This window comes from Anabrus simplex, chromosome 2 (genome assembly GCF_040414725.1).
Source record: "Anabrus simplex isolate iqAnaSimp1 chromosome 2, ASM4041472v1, whole genome shotgun sequence".
Taxonomy (NCBI): domain Eukaryota; kingdom Metazoa; phylum Arthropoda; class Insecta; order Orthoptera; family Tettigoniidae; genus Anabrus; species Anabrus simplex.
The window spans coordinates 913,027,629-913,044,112 of NC_090266.1; the positions used below are offsets into that span (position 1 = coordinate 913,027,629).

The 16,484-nt window shown below is 39.7% G+C and overlaps 1 protein-coding gene across 4 annotated transcripts in view; it reads right to left on the bottom strand.

Annotated features, from left to right (window-relative positions):
- LOC136864552 (dnaJ homolog subfamily C member 28) overlaps nt 1–16,484 on the bottom strand; it is a 326,313-nt gene that overhangs the window by 193,519 nt on the left and 116,310 nt on the right. For 3 of the 4 annotated variants that reach the window (XM_068226330.1, XM_068226333.1, XM_068226332.1), the window contains one exon: nt 8,340–8,465. The exons of the other annotated variant lie outside the window; for it this stretch is intronic. In XM_068226330.1, coding sequence (XP_068082431.1) covers nt 8,340–8,465 — 126 coding nt within the window. The remainder of the gene's footprint in view (nt 1–8,339; nt 8,466–16,484) is intronic. 4 annotated transcript variants of the gene reach the window in all.

Genomic DNA, 16,484 nt, shown 5'->3' on the forward strand with positions numbered 1-16,484 from the left:
GTAAACATAATTCCACATCATAATCATCAATCACTCGTCATTTATCTATACAAAGTCTGTCAGTTTCTTTTGCCGTAGTGGTTGGAACCTACTTGAAGATGCAGTGTTAAACCAGCGTCTCATAAACATCACATCAGCAGGCGTAGCAGCGGAGTGTTGCTCGACGTAGCGTACGGCAAGCTCTAAGGCGGCCGCGGCATCTGAATGTGACACTAGCTGTTGTTCATTGTGGTCTTCTTCGTTGTCACTCTGTTCCTCATCAACTCCAGATTCTTCCTCCACCATAGCTACAATTTCTTGGTCTGTTTGTAATTGATGACAGTCAGCTTCCATCCACTCCCTAATGTAATTTTAATTGTCATTTTCTCCTCTAGAGTTTCTTAACTACCCTACTGTAATGTATACAGTATTTTATTGATGTAACTGCTAAAGAATGGACATTTGAAATTACAGTATGTACTGTACTTTGTTTTTTATTTACAAGTTGTTTTGCGTCGCACTGATACAGATAGGCCTTATGGCAACGGTGGGACAGGAAAGGGCTAGGAGTGGAAATGAACCGGCCATGGCCTTAATTAAGGTACAGCCCCAGCATTTACCTGGTGCAAAAACAGGATATCCCGGAAAACCATCTTCAGGGCTGCCGACAGTGGGGTTCGAACCCACTATCTCCCGAATACTGGATACTGGCCGCACTTAAGTGACTGCAGCTATCGAGCTCGGTGTACTGTATTGTAGAAACTATTTTCCTCAGATGGTTGAGGCGCTGGCCTTCTGACCCCAACTTGGCAGCTTCGATCCTGGCTCAGTCCGGTGGTATTTGAATTTGCTCAAATACATCAGCCTCGTGTAAGAAGATTTACTGGCACGTAAAAGAACTCCTGCGGGAGAAATTACCAGCACCTAGGTGTCCCCGGAAACCATAAAATTAGTTAGCAAGACGTAAAAAGAATAACATTATTATTAGAAAATATTTTCCAGTTAATCCGAAAATTTCATAATCTGAACAGACTCCGGTCCCAATTAGTTTGGATTAACGAGACTCTACTGTATGTGAAACAAGGTGGTCAGGAAATGAGGAATTCTGATCAGACAAATTTAGAATAATTTACAGTAGAAGTGAAAAGTCGGGAATAATGGAGTTGCTATTATCTTGCAAGAAAATGGCCCAGTCACATGATCAACACATATCATATAAGTGACAGATTGATAATGATCAAAGTGAAAGCCACTGCAGTTGATCTAGTCATCATTCAGGTATACTGCCCGACATCAAACAGTTCTGATGAAGAGGTAGAAGTAGTCTGCCAGCAAATTGAAAGCTTGTTGGAGCTCATAGAAAATAAAGATAATGTGGACATAATGGGTGATTTCAATGCCTCTGTTGGTTCACGTAGCAGCTTGAAATATGCTGGTAAATTCACACTAGAGAACATGAATAAAAGAGGTCAGAGACTTTTGGAATTTTGTGAATAGCATGACATGGTTATAACAAACACATTCTTTGAAGTACCTGTCCAAAGAAGATACATCTGGAAAGCACCTGGAGATAATGCACAATATCAGATTGATTATACAACCTGTGACAATAAAGTTCGGTGAATGAAGTCAGAACGGTCAATTCGGCAACACTGGTGACACACAACGCTGCACCTGCGTAGCAGCAGGTTTTGACCACCTGCTCCCAACGTTCTTCAGTTGAGCATAGTGTGTGTGCCGTGTAAGACCTGTTTGACACAGTGCGTGTTTAGTGTACTGGTTCTGAACAGCGAACAGGAACATGAACGACCAAAAGATCAATGTACAGTTTTGCTTTAAGCTTGGCAAGACACTGAAAGAAATGCATGCGATGCTGGTACGTGTTTATGAAGATAAAGCACTATCCTTGAAGTGTGTGTACGAGTGGTTTGCCTGTTTTCGAGGAGGCCCGGAAAGTGTTTCCGACAACCCCCGTAGCGGAGGACCGGCGACCGCTGTCAGTGACGAAAACACTGAGAAGGTGACGACATTAATCACGAATGATCGGCGATTTACTGTGCGCATGATAGTGGATGAACTGTAGATTAACCGTGAATCCGTGAATAGTTACCCAGAAGTTAGGGAAGAGGAAAACGTATTCTTGTCCTGTGCCATATCACTTGACTGACGATCAGAAGCAGGCACGTTTAGAGGCTTCACAGGATTTTGCCGAAACGGTAGATGCGACACCAAATTTCTTGAACTGTATTTTCACTGAGGATGAAACCTGGTGTTTCAGGTACGACACTGAAACTAAACGGCAAAGTGTGCAATGGTGTTCTCTGGGATCCCCTCATCAGAAAAAGGACAGAGCTGAAAAGTCATGCATCAGAACGATGTTCATCACCTTTTTTGATAGTCAAGGCATTATCCACAAGGAATTTCTACCTGAGGAAACGACTTTGAATGCTGCACGGTACACTGAAATTTTGACCCGTTTCATGAAACGTCTATGCAGGGTACGACCCCAGTACGCACAACAATGTTCATGGTTTTTGTCCATGACAACGCTCGCCCACACACAGCAAATATCGTCAAACAGTCCATGGCAAAAATGGGGATGGTGCAACTTGAACATCCCCCATACTCGCCAGATCTCAATCCTCCAGACTTCTTCCTATTCCCGCAACTCAAACTCTTTTTGAAAGGAAAGAGATTTGATGATATTCCTGACATCCAATGAAATGTGACAAGGCTTTTGAACACCATCCCAAAGGAACCCTTCTTGCAAAGTTTCCAGGATATATATCGCCAATCTCAGCCATGCATAGTTATGGGAGGGAACTATTTCGAAGGACAGTAAGGTCACTGTCATGCATTGTTCATCTATGTTGATAGTACAGGATTATTCACTGAACTTATTTTCACAGGTTGTATACTAGTCAGACAGCGATATCAAAACCAGATTAAATCCAGCCACAGCTATCCAGGACCTGATGTGCACAGCGGCCACAATCTTGTAATAGCCAAATGTGATATTAAGGTAAAGGAGAATATGAAATTGATCCAGCACAAATGGAGCACCCAAAGTTTAAAGAACACTGGCATACAGAAGGCATACAAAATGAAAACTAATCAGTTAGCAGACGCTCTTCATGACAGTACAAAATGGGAAGAAATAAGGAATGGTATAACTGAGGCTGCTGAATAAGTGCTGGGAAGAAGACAGTTACAGCCGAGGAAGCCATGGATGACTGAGGAAATCATAAACCTTATTCACAAAAGGAATAAGGAGAGGAGAGTAGGGAATAAAGACAGGTACAAAGAAATAAGAAATCAGATCACAACAAAGTGTCGCGAAGCAAAGGAGAACTGGATGAAGGAGACAAGCGAGATTATAGAACAGGACACAGAGGACAGGTGGAAAAGGCATATTTCAATATCAGAACCCTACAACACAAACCAAGTCCTAAGTGAACTTGAAGACATCGTATCATGACAAGAACATCATAACCATAAATTTCGTTATTATATGCAATTTAATGTTATACTTATTACTGTAATACATATTATACATTTGTTTTAATTATTATGTTGTGTTATCATATAATCTGTTTAATTTTTATCTCCATAGTCAGAGATAAAATGAGAAACATCCTGTTCAACACCAAAGAAATCTGTGAACGTTGGAAAGAATATATTGAAGACCTGCACCAAGGAAAAGATGTAAATAATACTACCAGTTACATTGAAAATGAACACACGATAGATGAATGCAGAAAGGGTCCCTCAATTACATCTTCAGAGTTTAATGCAGCACTGCACAGTCTCCAGGAAAAGAAAGCACCTGGTCCAGATAACATTCCAGCAGAACTTCTGAAACACTTGGGTGACGATATGAAACGTTGCCTTTTTTTAGCTGGTGTCAGATTGCTATGAGAATGGCATAGTTCCTCCTGAATTTAGTAAAATCAGAACTGTTGCAATACCAAAAAAGAGGAATGCCACGGACTGTTCAGATTATCAAACTGTCATTCTCCTCTCTCATGCTTCAAAAATACTGCTCAACATCATCAAGAATAGAATTAAAGGGAAGTTAGAACACTATATCGATAATGACCAGTTTGGATTTCGATCAGGGAGGGGTACTAGGGAAGCAATTCTGGCATTATGTTTAATTCTGGAGAGAACACTTGAGAAGAATAGGAAAGTATACGTGACCTTCGTCGACTTAGAGAAAGTTTTTGATCGAGTACACTGGGAACAACTTTTCCTTACCATGAAAAAAGCAGGAATTGATTGGAAGGATAGACGCCTCGTACTAAATTTATACAGGATGCAGGACACCGATTTAGAAATCAATGGGACAAAGAAAAATGCCAAAATAAGAAGAGGAGTTAGGCAAGGATGTCCACTATCTCCTTATCTCTTCAATATCTTCATCGAAGAAGCCATCACAGTCATGAAGGAAAAAACAACTGGGATCAAAATTAATGGCAAACAAGTACACTCTATAAGATTTGCTGATGATATTGCCATACTAGCAGAAACAGGCAAAAGTATGCAGAGAATGATCAGTATATTAGCAGAAACTTTAAGCAAATGGAACCTCAAAATTAATACAAGGAAAACAAAAACCATGACAAATTGGCCCTGATAAAACTGAACAAGTGAAACAGTTTCGCTACCTAGGAACCCAGATCACGAGTGATAATCGGAGCATATCAGAAGTCACAAAGAGGATAGCAATGACAAAGAGAGCATTCCAAGATTAAAAGCATCTGTTAGCCAACAAACATATAGATATTCAAACTCAGAAGGCCTTTGCAAAAACCTTTGTATGGAGCGTGCTTCTGTATGGTTGCGAAAGCTGGGCATTAGGAATGCAAGAAAAGAAAAAACTAGAGGCAATTGAAATGTATATCTGGTGAAGAATGCAGAGGATAAGTTGGACTGAAATGAAGAGCAATACCAATGTCCTTAGAGAGATAGGAGAAGAACGGAATCTGATAACTGAAATTGAAAAACGGAAAACAAAATTTATTGGTCACATTCTGCGGCATTCCTTTGTAACATCAGTGAAGGAAGAATTGCTGGAAAAAGAGGAAGAGGATGACCCAGAGTGTCTTATTTCAAGAACCTGCTTCTGAGGATGAAGTGCAAGACCTACGCTGAGTTGAAAAGACTGGCTCAAGATAGACATCTGTGGCTGCAGCGACAAGGCTTAGCCTTTAGAATATGACAATGATACAAAAAGGCCCCTTGCTCAATATTACGGAAAATTGTTTTATCCATCTGGAACAGTTGGTTCAATCCTAACTTCAATCTAAATGAAATTTCAGAGAAATCAACATTTTATTTGACCTATCTTTAGTAATCATGTATCAGATAAAAATAATTATTTTATAATCTCTTTAAATTCCCCTCTCAGTGGCAGTGTTTCTTTCCACATCCTTCAACCCCACCTTAGACACCCCTCCCCTCCTTCCCCTTCCCTTCCACTCCGCTCCTCTTCTCTCCCTACCTACTCCTTTGTTTACATTTCCTGCTTCCTCCAGCAAGTCAGTGCTTGTTCCACATCAGACATTAGAGGTGAGTCTTATAATCATTTTTCTCCTTTTTAATTTATTTTCTGTATGTTTCTTCATTCCTAATTCTGGCTATCATTTCCAGATTTACTTCTTTGCCTGAGGTCCTAAGAGAACTTGAAGACATCGTATCATGACAAGAACATCATAACCATAAATTTCGTTATTATATGCAATTTAATGTTATAATTATTCCTGTAATAGATATTATACATATGTTTTAGTTATTATGTTCTGTTATCACACAACCTGTTTAATTTTTATTTACCGGGCGAGTTGGCCGTACGGTTAGGGTCGCGCAGCTGTGAGCTTGCATCCGGGAGATAGTGGGTTCGAACCCCATGTCGGCAGCCCTGAAGATGGTTTTCCGTGGTTTCCCATTTTCACACCAGGCAAATGCTGGGGCTGTATCTTTATTAAGGCCACGGCTGCTTCCTTCCCACTCCTAGGCCTTTCCTGTCTGATAAATCAAGACTTTCCTGTCCCATCATCGTCACAAGACCTATCTGTGTCGGTGCAACGTAAAGCAAATAGCAATAATTTTTATTTGGCTAAAATGGCCACTAAGCAGCTGAAACTAGTCCCAAGACTGATGGAATATCTCTTACTTGATATATTGTACTGAAAAGGTGGACCCTCTTGTCATTTATTTCTTATAATTCCTTTTACTTATACAGGGTGAACCTAAACTCCATCGACAAACTTTCGAAGGTTGTTCAGGGATACTTTCTGAGTATACTGGCATCAGGGACCTGGGGTCTCCGGTGGTTCGTTACAGAGTAATAATGTAATTATGATTTATTTGGTTTATGACCCCTATCATCCTAGTTTCTGTGAAAATACCTTCACAACAGTGAAAAAGCCTGTAATATGCAACAGCCAAACTGTACAACACAATGCAGGGAGTAATGCAACAACCCTTAGATGAAACGCGTACACTTTTATCTCAGTGTATTCGATCTTTTTTTTTTTCCAGTGTACTGTACAGTGGAGTACATAACAAATGCAGAACTGTACCCTTACATGTATTGTTCTAAATGTCGACTACCATAATCACAGCGGAGAATGTGGACTCGCAGGTTCAAATCCAACACAGGTCTGTGGCCTTTAAAGGTAACAACTCTGTTCCGTTGGCTTCCGGGACGTTAAAGATCTCCTGCGGGACAAAATTCTGAAACCCCGGCGTCTGTCAAGAACTAGCATCAAGGACGAACATAAAGCAAATAACATTATTATTATGATTATTACTTTCAGTGCAATACAGATACAAAGTTAATTGGGGCAGCAAACCAAACGAAATGCAATTACTCTGTAATGAGCTACCAGAGATCACGGGTCCCTTATACCAATATACTCAGAAGATATTCCTGGAAAACCTTTAAAAATTTGTTGGTGAAGTTCAAGTTCACCCTGTATTTAGCACCTTCAGAGAGTGACAACATGGCTATAGAACACCATGGGATATGACTATCTTTCTTCTCCATGCATGCTCTCCACTCTCTGGAAATGTATCGAAGAAAACAGGGAATCATTCTTGCTTAAAGTGATTTAAATCAATGGACAAGAGCCTTGGCAACTGCAGTTTTTGTTTCACACTCAGAATATTCCAACAACTACTAGTTCAAATACTGCGTAGAATGTTGGTGCATCAAACAATTACTTTTTTCTTACAAATTTAGTTTTCAGAACTGGCCATTTTTTCATTTTCCTCTCTCCCATTCATCCATCTGATCTTTCTAACTTTCAAGCTATCTTGCTACAACTGAATTTGAATTCTGCAGTTGTCATTCGTGGTACCACCATGAAATCCAGTCTAAAATAAACTGTCAATCTTCATTTGAATTCAAACAACAATGGAATGACAGCATATTTGCTGGGCTGAGTGGCTCAGATGGTTGAAGCGCTGGCCTTCTGACCCCAACTTGGCAGGTTCGATCCTAGCTCAGTCCGGTGGTATTTGAAGGTGCTCAAATACATCAGCCTCATATTGGTAGATTTACGGGCACGTAAAAGAATTCTTGCAGGGCTATATTCTGGCAGCTCCGTGTCTGCAAAAACTGGAAAAATTGTTAGTGGGATGTAAAGCCAATAACATTTTTTTTTACAGGATATTAGTAACCAAAAGTATAATGATTGTTTTCTGTATGAAATATCATACACTGGGATATAGTGGGTTAACTTGTTTTGTTTGGATTATTTTAATTTAATTACAATTAATTCTTAAGTCTACATCTGACCAAAGACCACATATTGGGAAATGCTGCCATAGAGTACTTAAGCATTAAAAACCAAACAACTTCCATGGTACTACAGGCCCGATGGGCCGTGGCCTACCAAGCAATTACTGCTCAGCACAAAAGGACTCCCCCAACGTGACACGTAGTCAGCACAATGAATCCTCTCAGTCATTATTCTTGATCTCCTAGACCAGGACTTAAGCACTAAATAACTTAAAAATGCATTCCTACAATAAACTGAATACAAATTTAACTTCATAAATAAAAATGATTATCCATTGCCAGTACTTCTCCACAGACATTCAATCTTGGCACTATCCAAAGAGATAAAAAATCAGTACCTTGGAGAAAGGTTAAATCCTTACTACATTGATTGTTGTTTTCAGAAGTAAAGGAAAAGCTAAACAGACATCTGTTGAGCCAGCTATTGAATATAAGCATGGTTTCATCCTCACAGCAACATATGAAAGGAAAGCAGCTGTTCATCTATGTAAACATTTAGATTAATAAGGAAAGGGAAATATTTATATGTATAAAATAGTACCAACTTAATTACCTTTATGTCAAACTCCACAGTTTCTTGTTTCTCTTGGTAATAAAGCCCATATTCGCCAGCACCTTCATCCTTCCTCCATCTTTCAGAGGTAAACTTCTGAAGAAGTTTTCGATAGGCTGCTTCTATCTGATGGATAAAATGGAATCATATCAATAACAATATATTTTACATTAAGGGTCATATACACCTTTGGCTAAAATGTGGCCTGGCACCATAATGCAGCCTGCCATTTTGTGCAGAATATTCACTGGCAAAAGAGAGACTTCTGATAGTTTCTAGTTTAATAATTTTTTCATGCTTCAGGATAGTCATTCTTAACAAAAGGTTTCTAGCCTTATACTGTTCACAGGATTTTAAATTTCTCTGTTGATAAATTTTTGTGTCCAAAAGTGTACATGACAAAATATTACCTAACACAGAGAAAAATTCTACACTTTCCATATACTTACAACGAAAGGATGTACAATATTATAGGTTAGGATCCACCTTTTCAATACTCCGTAATAAGATGGTAAAAAGTAGTTACAACCTGTTTAATGGGACCGGTTTCAACACATTTTAAGTGTCATCATCAGCCAATTTGCGAAGATCTTAAAACAACTAGCACATTGAATACAGGCAAAAAATTAACATTGAATTGCTACGTTATGATACAATGTTAATTTTTTGCCTGTATTCAATGTGCTAGTTGTTTTAAGATCTTCGCAAATTGGCTGATGATGACACTTAAAATGTGTTGAAACCGGTCCCATTAAACAGGTTGTAACTACTTTTTACCATCTTATTACGGAGTATTGAAAAGGTGGATCCTAACCTATAATATTGTACATCTTATTTCTCTATTCAATACGGAACAATAATGAAGTTTTTAACTTTAAATTACAACGAAAGGACTCAAGAGGTCAAACTTGTGTGGTTCACATCTTGTTAACTGGACATGTATCACCAATTCTATGTGTGTTCCACAGAGGACTAGGGAAATGCTTAGATGGGCACTTTTCTCAATTCTACTGCATTCCTAAATTAACTCAGGCACACACCCAGGATGGCTTCTGGGTAACGACCATCGGACCCTGGCCCCATCGGACATTGCTACTGTGTTGTGACTGAATGTGATGGTAGTATTCTGTGAGGATACTCGGAGAATTCTTGGAATTCTTTCTACTTTGGGGCTAAAAAATTCTAAGCAGGGTGCAGCCTTATCTTACTCTGTTGACAAGCTACAGGCAAGAGCCAACCCGTGCTTGCACACACAGGCTATGAGTCTCAGAATTGGATGAGGCCTCTGGCCACTTTATCTCTATTCTTGAGTGGATGGAAGCGAATGGTAAAGCACAATGAAGTGAACGTTGTGTGATTGGTAGCAGCAGGTACCATGTAAGTGTAAATGGAATACAGAAGAGGTGTTTTAATGTGAAAAATAATACTAGCATGCAGTAATGCAATAGTATGGTGGTGACAAATTCTGTTCACAATCACCTTTGAAAAGAAATGAAGGATTACCCATACTTTAAATTCAATGAATTTTGGAAGAGTTGCCAGAACAGTCTATCATGTTATTGTGAACCAAATGTAGGATTGATATGAAAAATCTGGAATATTCCATTCATCCACAATAGTCAGTCTAAGTTTGCAGTTCACAAGCAAAATTTCACTCAAGTGGAATTCCAAACCACATCATCTCTGTTGTTGTGTGAGATCAGTTAGTGTAACCTCTTTGATTCTTGTTACTCCTGAGATTTGTTTTCGAGAGCTTTGAAATAAGCAAAGAAACACACTTCAAGTTTTAGTTTGGGATCTTTTGTTGTTCGCAAGATGGCTTCCATGTGTGTGTGTATTAAAATAAATGTGTTCGATTATTGAGGAATTGTACCCGTGTTTTATCGTTTTCGAAGTGCATTCCCAACATTTGGCGACCGTGACCGGACATTAGACAGTTACATAATCATATAAGCAGTTTCATAAGTAGTATTTCAAGCATGGAAGTGAATATAGCTGTGACAAAGAAATCAAGAGTGGTATTACGGTGATCAATAACCAAGATCTACAATGAGCTCGACGCGTTACTACAGATGCCGGAGAAAGATACGGAAAGTATTAGTGCACATATGGATCTATTAGAAACAAAATTTCATGAATTAACAGGTATGGATACTCTTATCTTCAATAATATGATTGAGAACGTGGAGGTTAGGGATGACGAGTTAGACAAAGAAATCAGTATGGCTGACGAGTATAAGTTCAAATTTTATAAGGTTAAGACTGTTGTTACGAAATTATAAAATGAAGACCGGAACTCAGAAGCTACTGCAGTATCAGTTAATTCTAACTCGTCACTCCAAGTTGAGCGTTCATACAAACTGCCTTTGTTGGAATTGAAGAAGTTCGGAGGTGAACTAAAAGATTGGCTTCCTTTCTGGTCACAATTTAAGAAAATTGACGAGGACCCTCTTTTAGACCCTAGTGATAAATTCCAATACCTCATACAGGCCACCACTTCTGGATCCAGAGCAAGAGATTTAGTTGAGAGCTTTCCTGCTACCGGAGAAAATTATTGTAAAGCAATATCAAGTCTCAAAGCACGCTATGGGAAGGATGATTTGCTGGTAGAAGTGTACATTAGGGAGTTGTTAAATTTAATCTTACAGATGCTGTGAGCCCTAATAAGGTGTGTTTATCATCCCTCTATGATAAGCTTCAGAGCCACATAGGAGCCCTAGGAACCTTAGGTGTCACAACGGACAAGTGTAATTCCATGCTTTTACCACTAGTAGAGTCATGTTTGCCCGGGGACATTCTAAGAACTTGGGAGAGAACTTCTTCAATCGCGCTCATTGGCCAGTCTTCTTCAAATTCAGCTGTTGAACCAGGGGGCACTAATGTCGGTGACCAGAGTGTGAATTCCAAGAATTGTTTAGACAGTTTGATGCAATTTCTTAGACGTGAAGTAGAACAGGAACAGAAGATTACTTTGGCTATGTCAGGGTTTGGTGTTTTGTCTTCGGTAGCTGTCAAGGGAGGTCTAAAGAAGAAGGAAAAGAGCTTGAATTACACCACTAATCCGAATGAGAACATTCCTACAGCGGCAGGTCTCCTTACTGCACCTGATAGAGAAACAGCAGGGTGTGTATTTTGTTCGTCTAATCACAAGTTTCAAGACTGTATTAAGGCCCAGAAGATGACTTTGCAAGAACGTCGTCTTGCACTTGAGACTAAAAGATGCTGTTTTTCTTGTCTCAAGGTCAGACATCCAGCAAAGAAATGTAGAAATAGGCCTAGGTGCATCATTTGTGGTCGAGGACACTTTATGGTTATGTATGATAAGTTGCCACAAACCCAGGTAGACTCAGCTGTAGAGAGACCGAACTCAACAGGAGACAAGATGGCTTCTAGTGCTAAAGTCCAGAAAGATGAGGCTTTAGCTAGTTTGTCGAACCATTGTGGGGTGCTGATGCAAACACTAGTTGTCAAGGTTCGGGGCCAAGGAGTTGAGCGGACCGTAAGAGCATTAATTGATTCAGCATAGCAATGTTCCTACATTTTGAAGAATACAGCCACGGAAATGGGATATCAAACTGGCAGACAGGAAAATATCCAACACTCGCTATTTGGAGGTACAACCACTGGAGTATACCATCATTGTGTGTACAATATTTATCTCTCTAGTCTGGATGGTAGTTACAACTGTCACTTTGAAGCATTAGACCAAACAAGAATTTGTGGTGCCATACCTTCAGTACATCAAGGTCCTTGGATTGAAGAACTAGGTAGTCAGGACATTGTTTTGAGTGATATCGAATCTTATGGACCAATAGAAATATTAATTGGAGCTGATGTTGCAGGCAAATTGTTTACAGGAGGCCACAAGATACTAAGTACTGGAATAGTGGCCATGGAAACTTGTTTGGGATGGATTTTAATGGGCAAAGTACCTTCAGAACATAGGAATGAGGAAAGTATGGCTATGGTGGTGACCGCTATGCTAACAAGAGAAGCCACCATCACAGATTTGTGGACTCTAGATACTTTAGGGATTAGTGATCCATCTGAGAAACGCAGCAGATCTGAGGTTGAGTCTACTACACAGCAACATTTCCTTGATACAGTATCAGTCAATGAAGAAGAGCGTTTTGAAGTTCACCTCCCATGGGTTGAGAACCATCCTCCACTGCCTGATAATTACCAATTATCACTGAAGAGACTGATGTCTACTGTTAAGAGATTGAAGACTGAAGGTTAATATGATGCTTATCAGGAAGTACTAGATGATTGGCTGAGGGAAGGGGTGATAGAAGAGGTGCCTCCTCAGGAAATGGATGTTCATAGCCACTATTTGCCTCATCGTCACGTTGTGAAACCTGGATCAACAACACCAGTGCGCCCCGTGTTCAATGCCTCGTCTAAAGAAAATAAACAGCCCAGCCTCAATCAATGTCTTGAGAAAGGCCCTAATTTAATTGAGAAAATACCTTCTGTGTTGGCACGTTTCCGACTGAAGAAGGTGGGAGTTTTTGGAGACATAAGAAGAGCTTTTCTCCAGATCAGCATTCGCGAGAGAGACAGAAATTTTTTGAGATTCTTGTGGTTAGACAGAAATGGAAGTCTCAAGAAAGACAGATATTGTCGTGTTGTATTTGGAGTCTCTCCAAGTCCTTTTCTATTAGAATCATGCATCAAACTTCACCTTGAAAATACATTAGTACAGTGTGAGGAAGGGAAGTCACCATGGCCCAAGTCATTTGTGGAGCTTCTTACCCATAGCTTCTATGTTGATAATTGCCTTGCCAGTTTGGACGATGAAGAACAAGCTAAACAGTTTATTGATGTAGCTTCAGGTGTCATGAGGGGACGGCAATTTTGTCTTTGAGGGTGGGAGTTGACCGGAAGTAATCACGTTTCCGGACCTACCAATGTGTTAGGACTCTTATGGAGCAAGTCCGACGATTCCCTAGCAATCAATATAGATAACCTTCTTTCGATTAGCTTCGAGAAAATAACAAAGAAAGTTATTTTGAGTGCTGCCCATAGAATTTTTGATCCGGTGGATGTCACATGTAGTGTAGTAAGTTAATACCAAATTTGTTGCTTCAACAGACTTAGAGGGAAGGTTTGACATGGGATGAAGAAGTCAATGAAGAGATCAAAATGAAATTCTTGAGTTGGCTTGAAGAAGTACCTCTTTTAGCTCAAGTCAAGATTCCTCATTGGTTGTCTAACTGCAACAGCTCAGACGACTCCTGGACACTTCACATTTTTTCAGATGCCTATCAGACATCATATGCAGCAGCTGTATTCCTGTGTGTTGAGCAAGGGGGTGAAGTGAGTGTTCACTTGGTAGTTGCCAAGTCAAGAGTTGCACCAACTGGAAAATTAGGCAAGGGATTGACCATTCCCAGGTTAGAACTTTTAGCAGCTTCAATAGCAACGAGATTATATGCATCGATTGTAAAGGATTATTGTATTCCCGATATTAAGGCAATTTTTTGGACACAGAAGCTTCAACTGTTCTTGCTTGGATTCAGCGAAGTGAAGCATGGGATGCTTTTGTCATGAACCGGATTAAAGAGATATGAGAACTGTCAGGTGGTTGTGAATGGCAACATGTTCCTGGAAAAGAAAACCCATCAGATCTTCCATCACGTGGATGTTCTATGAAGAAGTTGATACAATGTCGTTGGTGGGAGGGCCCAGGTTGGTTGAGAGAAAATCCAGACTGCTGGCCACAAACTGACTTTTCTTATAATGAGGAAGAGATAAATTCGGAGAGAAGGAAGAATGTCGTTTCATTGATATCAGGTAATTCAGAAGACATCAGTAAAGATTGGTATTACCGACACTTTTCTCAGTACAAGAAAATTGTAAGGATGGTAGGCTGGATGTTGTGCTTTCTGACCAACTGTCGCATCAGCAAAGCTCAACGCATACATCGTGACCTGACAAGTGAGGAATTTGTCACAGCAGAAAGGAAGATTTTACGGTGGGTGCAGGAGGAAGTGTTCATAGATGTTTTAAATTCCAAACTAAAGAGCTTACTTCCATTTGTTGACGAACAGGGATTGATTCGTTTGATGACCAAGATATCTAACCGGGATGATGTCAGGGACTTTTGTCATTCCATTGTGCTCCCAAAAGCTGATCACCCAGTCGTTCAGAGACAGATTATGGACGCCCATCTTAGCAACTGTCATGCTGGTACGCAGATGCTTTTGTCAATTCTGAGGCAACAGTATTGGATTCTAGGAGGTAGACAAACAATTAGAGCTGTTATTAACTCCTGCATGATTTGTAAACATCACAGTTCAAAGAGGTTGGCAACTCATCCTTCACCATTACCTGAGAGTAGAGTGCGTGATGCAAGAATTTTTGAAGTTACTGGAGTTGATTTTGCTGGTCCTCTCAACATCAAAGCCGATGATGGAACCTCAAAGAAGGCATGGGTTTGCTTATTCACTTGCGGAGTTTACCGTGCAGTTCAATTGGAACTGGTGTCTTCGTTATCCACAAACAGCTTTCTACAAACTTTCAGACATTTCTGCAGCAAACAAGGAAGACCTGTCATTGTCTACAGTGACCAGGGAACAAATTTTGTTGGGTTTAAGAACTCCTGTCACAAACTGGACTGGGATGCAATCTCACAATACAGTTCAGCGCGGAAGATAGATTGGCGTTTTAATCCTCCAGCTTTGCCATGGTGGGGAGGTTGGTGGGAACGACTAGTAGGAATGCTCACAACTCTTCTCTGTCGAGTGCTTGGTCGATCATGTGTCAACTATGAAGAGATGCAGACAATCCTCTGTGACTGCGAAACCATCATAAATTCTCGGCCATTAACCTATTTGTCTGACAACCCATCAGATCTGGCTGCTCTAACTCCAAACATGTTTCTACATGACATAGAAGAAGTAGGAGTACCTGAGTATGACCTGCTCGAAGCAACTGATCTTCGGAAAAGACTGCAGTATCGCCATCAGCTGAAAAAGAATCTTAGAGAAAGATTTTGTACTAAGTATTTAGGTCAGTTGAAGTTATTCGCCATCAAGGATAAGCCACATGATCTCAAACAGGGAGAAATTGTTTTGGTTGGCAATGATGACACTAGAAGAATGGATTGGCCGTTGGGACGAGTTGTCGAGCTTGTTAAGGGAAAGGATGGCAATGTTAGAGTAGTTCGTGTTGTCACTGCTTCAGGCGAGCTTATAAGGCCAGTTCAAAGAATATACCCACTAGAACTTGAGTTTCAACCACCTGAGGATACCCAGGAAATCTGAAACCACATAAGAAAAGACTTTATTCCAAGTGAGGAAAATATAAAGGATAATCACGAGGCCGGAGCATGTGACTCTTCTACTCCTCCTGAAGATGGTCCTCAAGTTTCAAAGCAGACAGTGAAAATAACTCATCTAGGACGATTGATTCACAAGCCAGAAAAGTTAAATTTGTGATATGTGTCAATTAACATATTTATTTGTGTTTATATTATTGAATTTTATCATTTTGTAATTGTTTCAGGACTATTTTATGAAAGTGGCAATTTGTGCATAAAGGGTGTAAGTCAATTCATGTTAACATTCATTTGACTTAGGTGGAAGGATGTTGCGTGAGATCAGTTAGTGTAACCTCTTTGATTCTTGTTACTCCTGAGATTTGTTTTCGAGAGCTTTGAAATAAGCAAAGAAACACACGTCAAGTTTTAGTTTGGGATCATTTGTTGTTCGCAAGACGGCTTCCATGTATGTGTGTGTATTAAAATAAATGTGTTCAATTATTGAGGAATTGTACCCGTGTTTTATCGTTTTCGAAGTGCATTTCCAACATCTGTACTTTGCAATCAGTGAAGAAAATTTAAGAAGTGAACTGTCAGTTGTTCATGGAAAGGACACAATCAGCAATATTTCAGGCATTAGAAAGATAAAACAACTGATTAATGCTGAAGCAGAACGATGTTTGGCACCCTGAATCAAATTGAGACATTCCAACGTAACTCTATTCTTTAGGGAAAACTTACTGTAAAGCGCTGGTTATATTGTCTATATAAATAAAATTATTTTGTCTGTACACTTCAAATATTTGCTACATATTTTGTTTTTATCTGAAATTAAGTATACAAAAAGTAAAAGAAAAATAACCTGGAGTCGAGGGGATTTA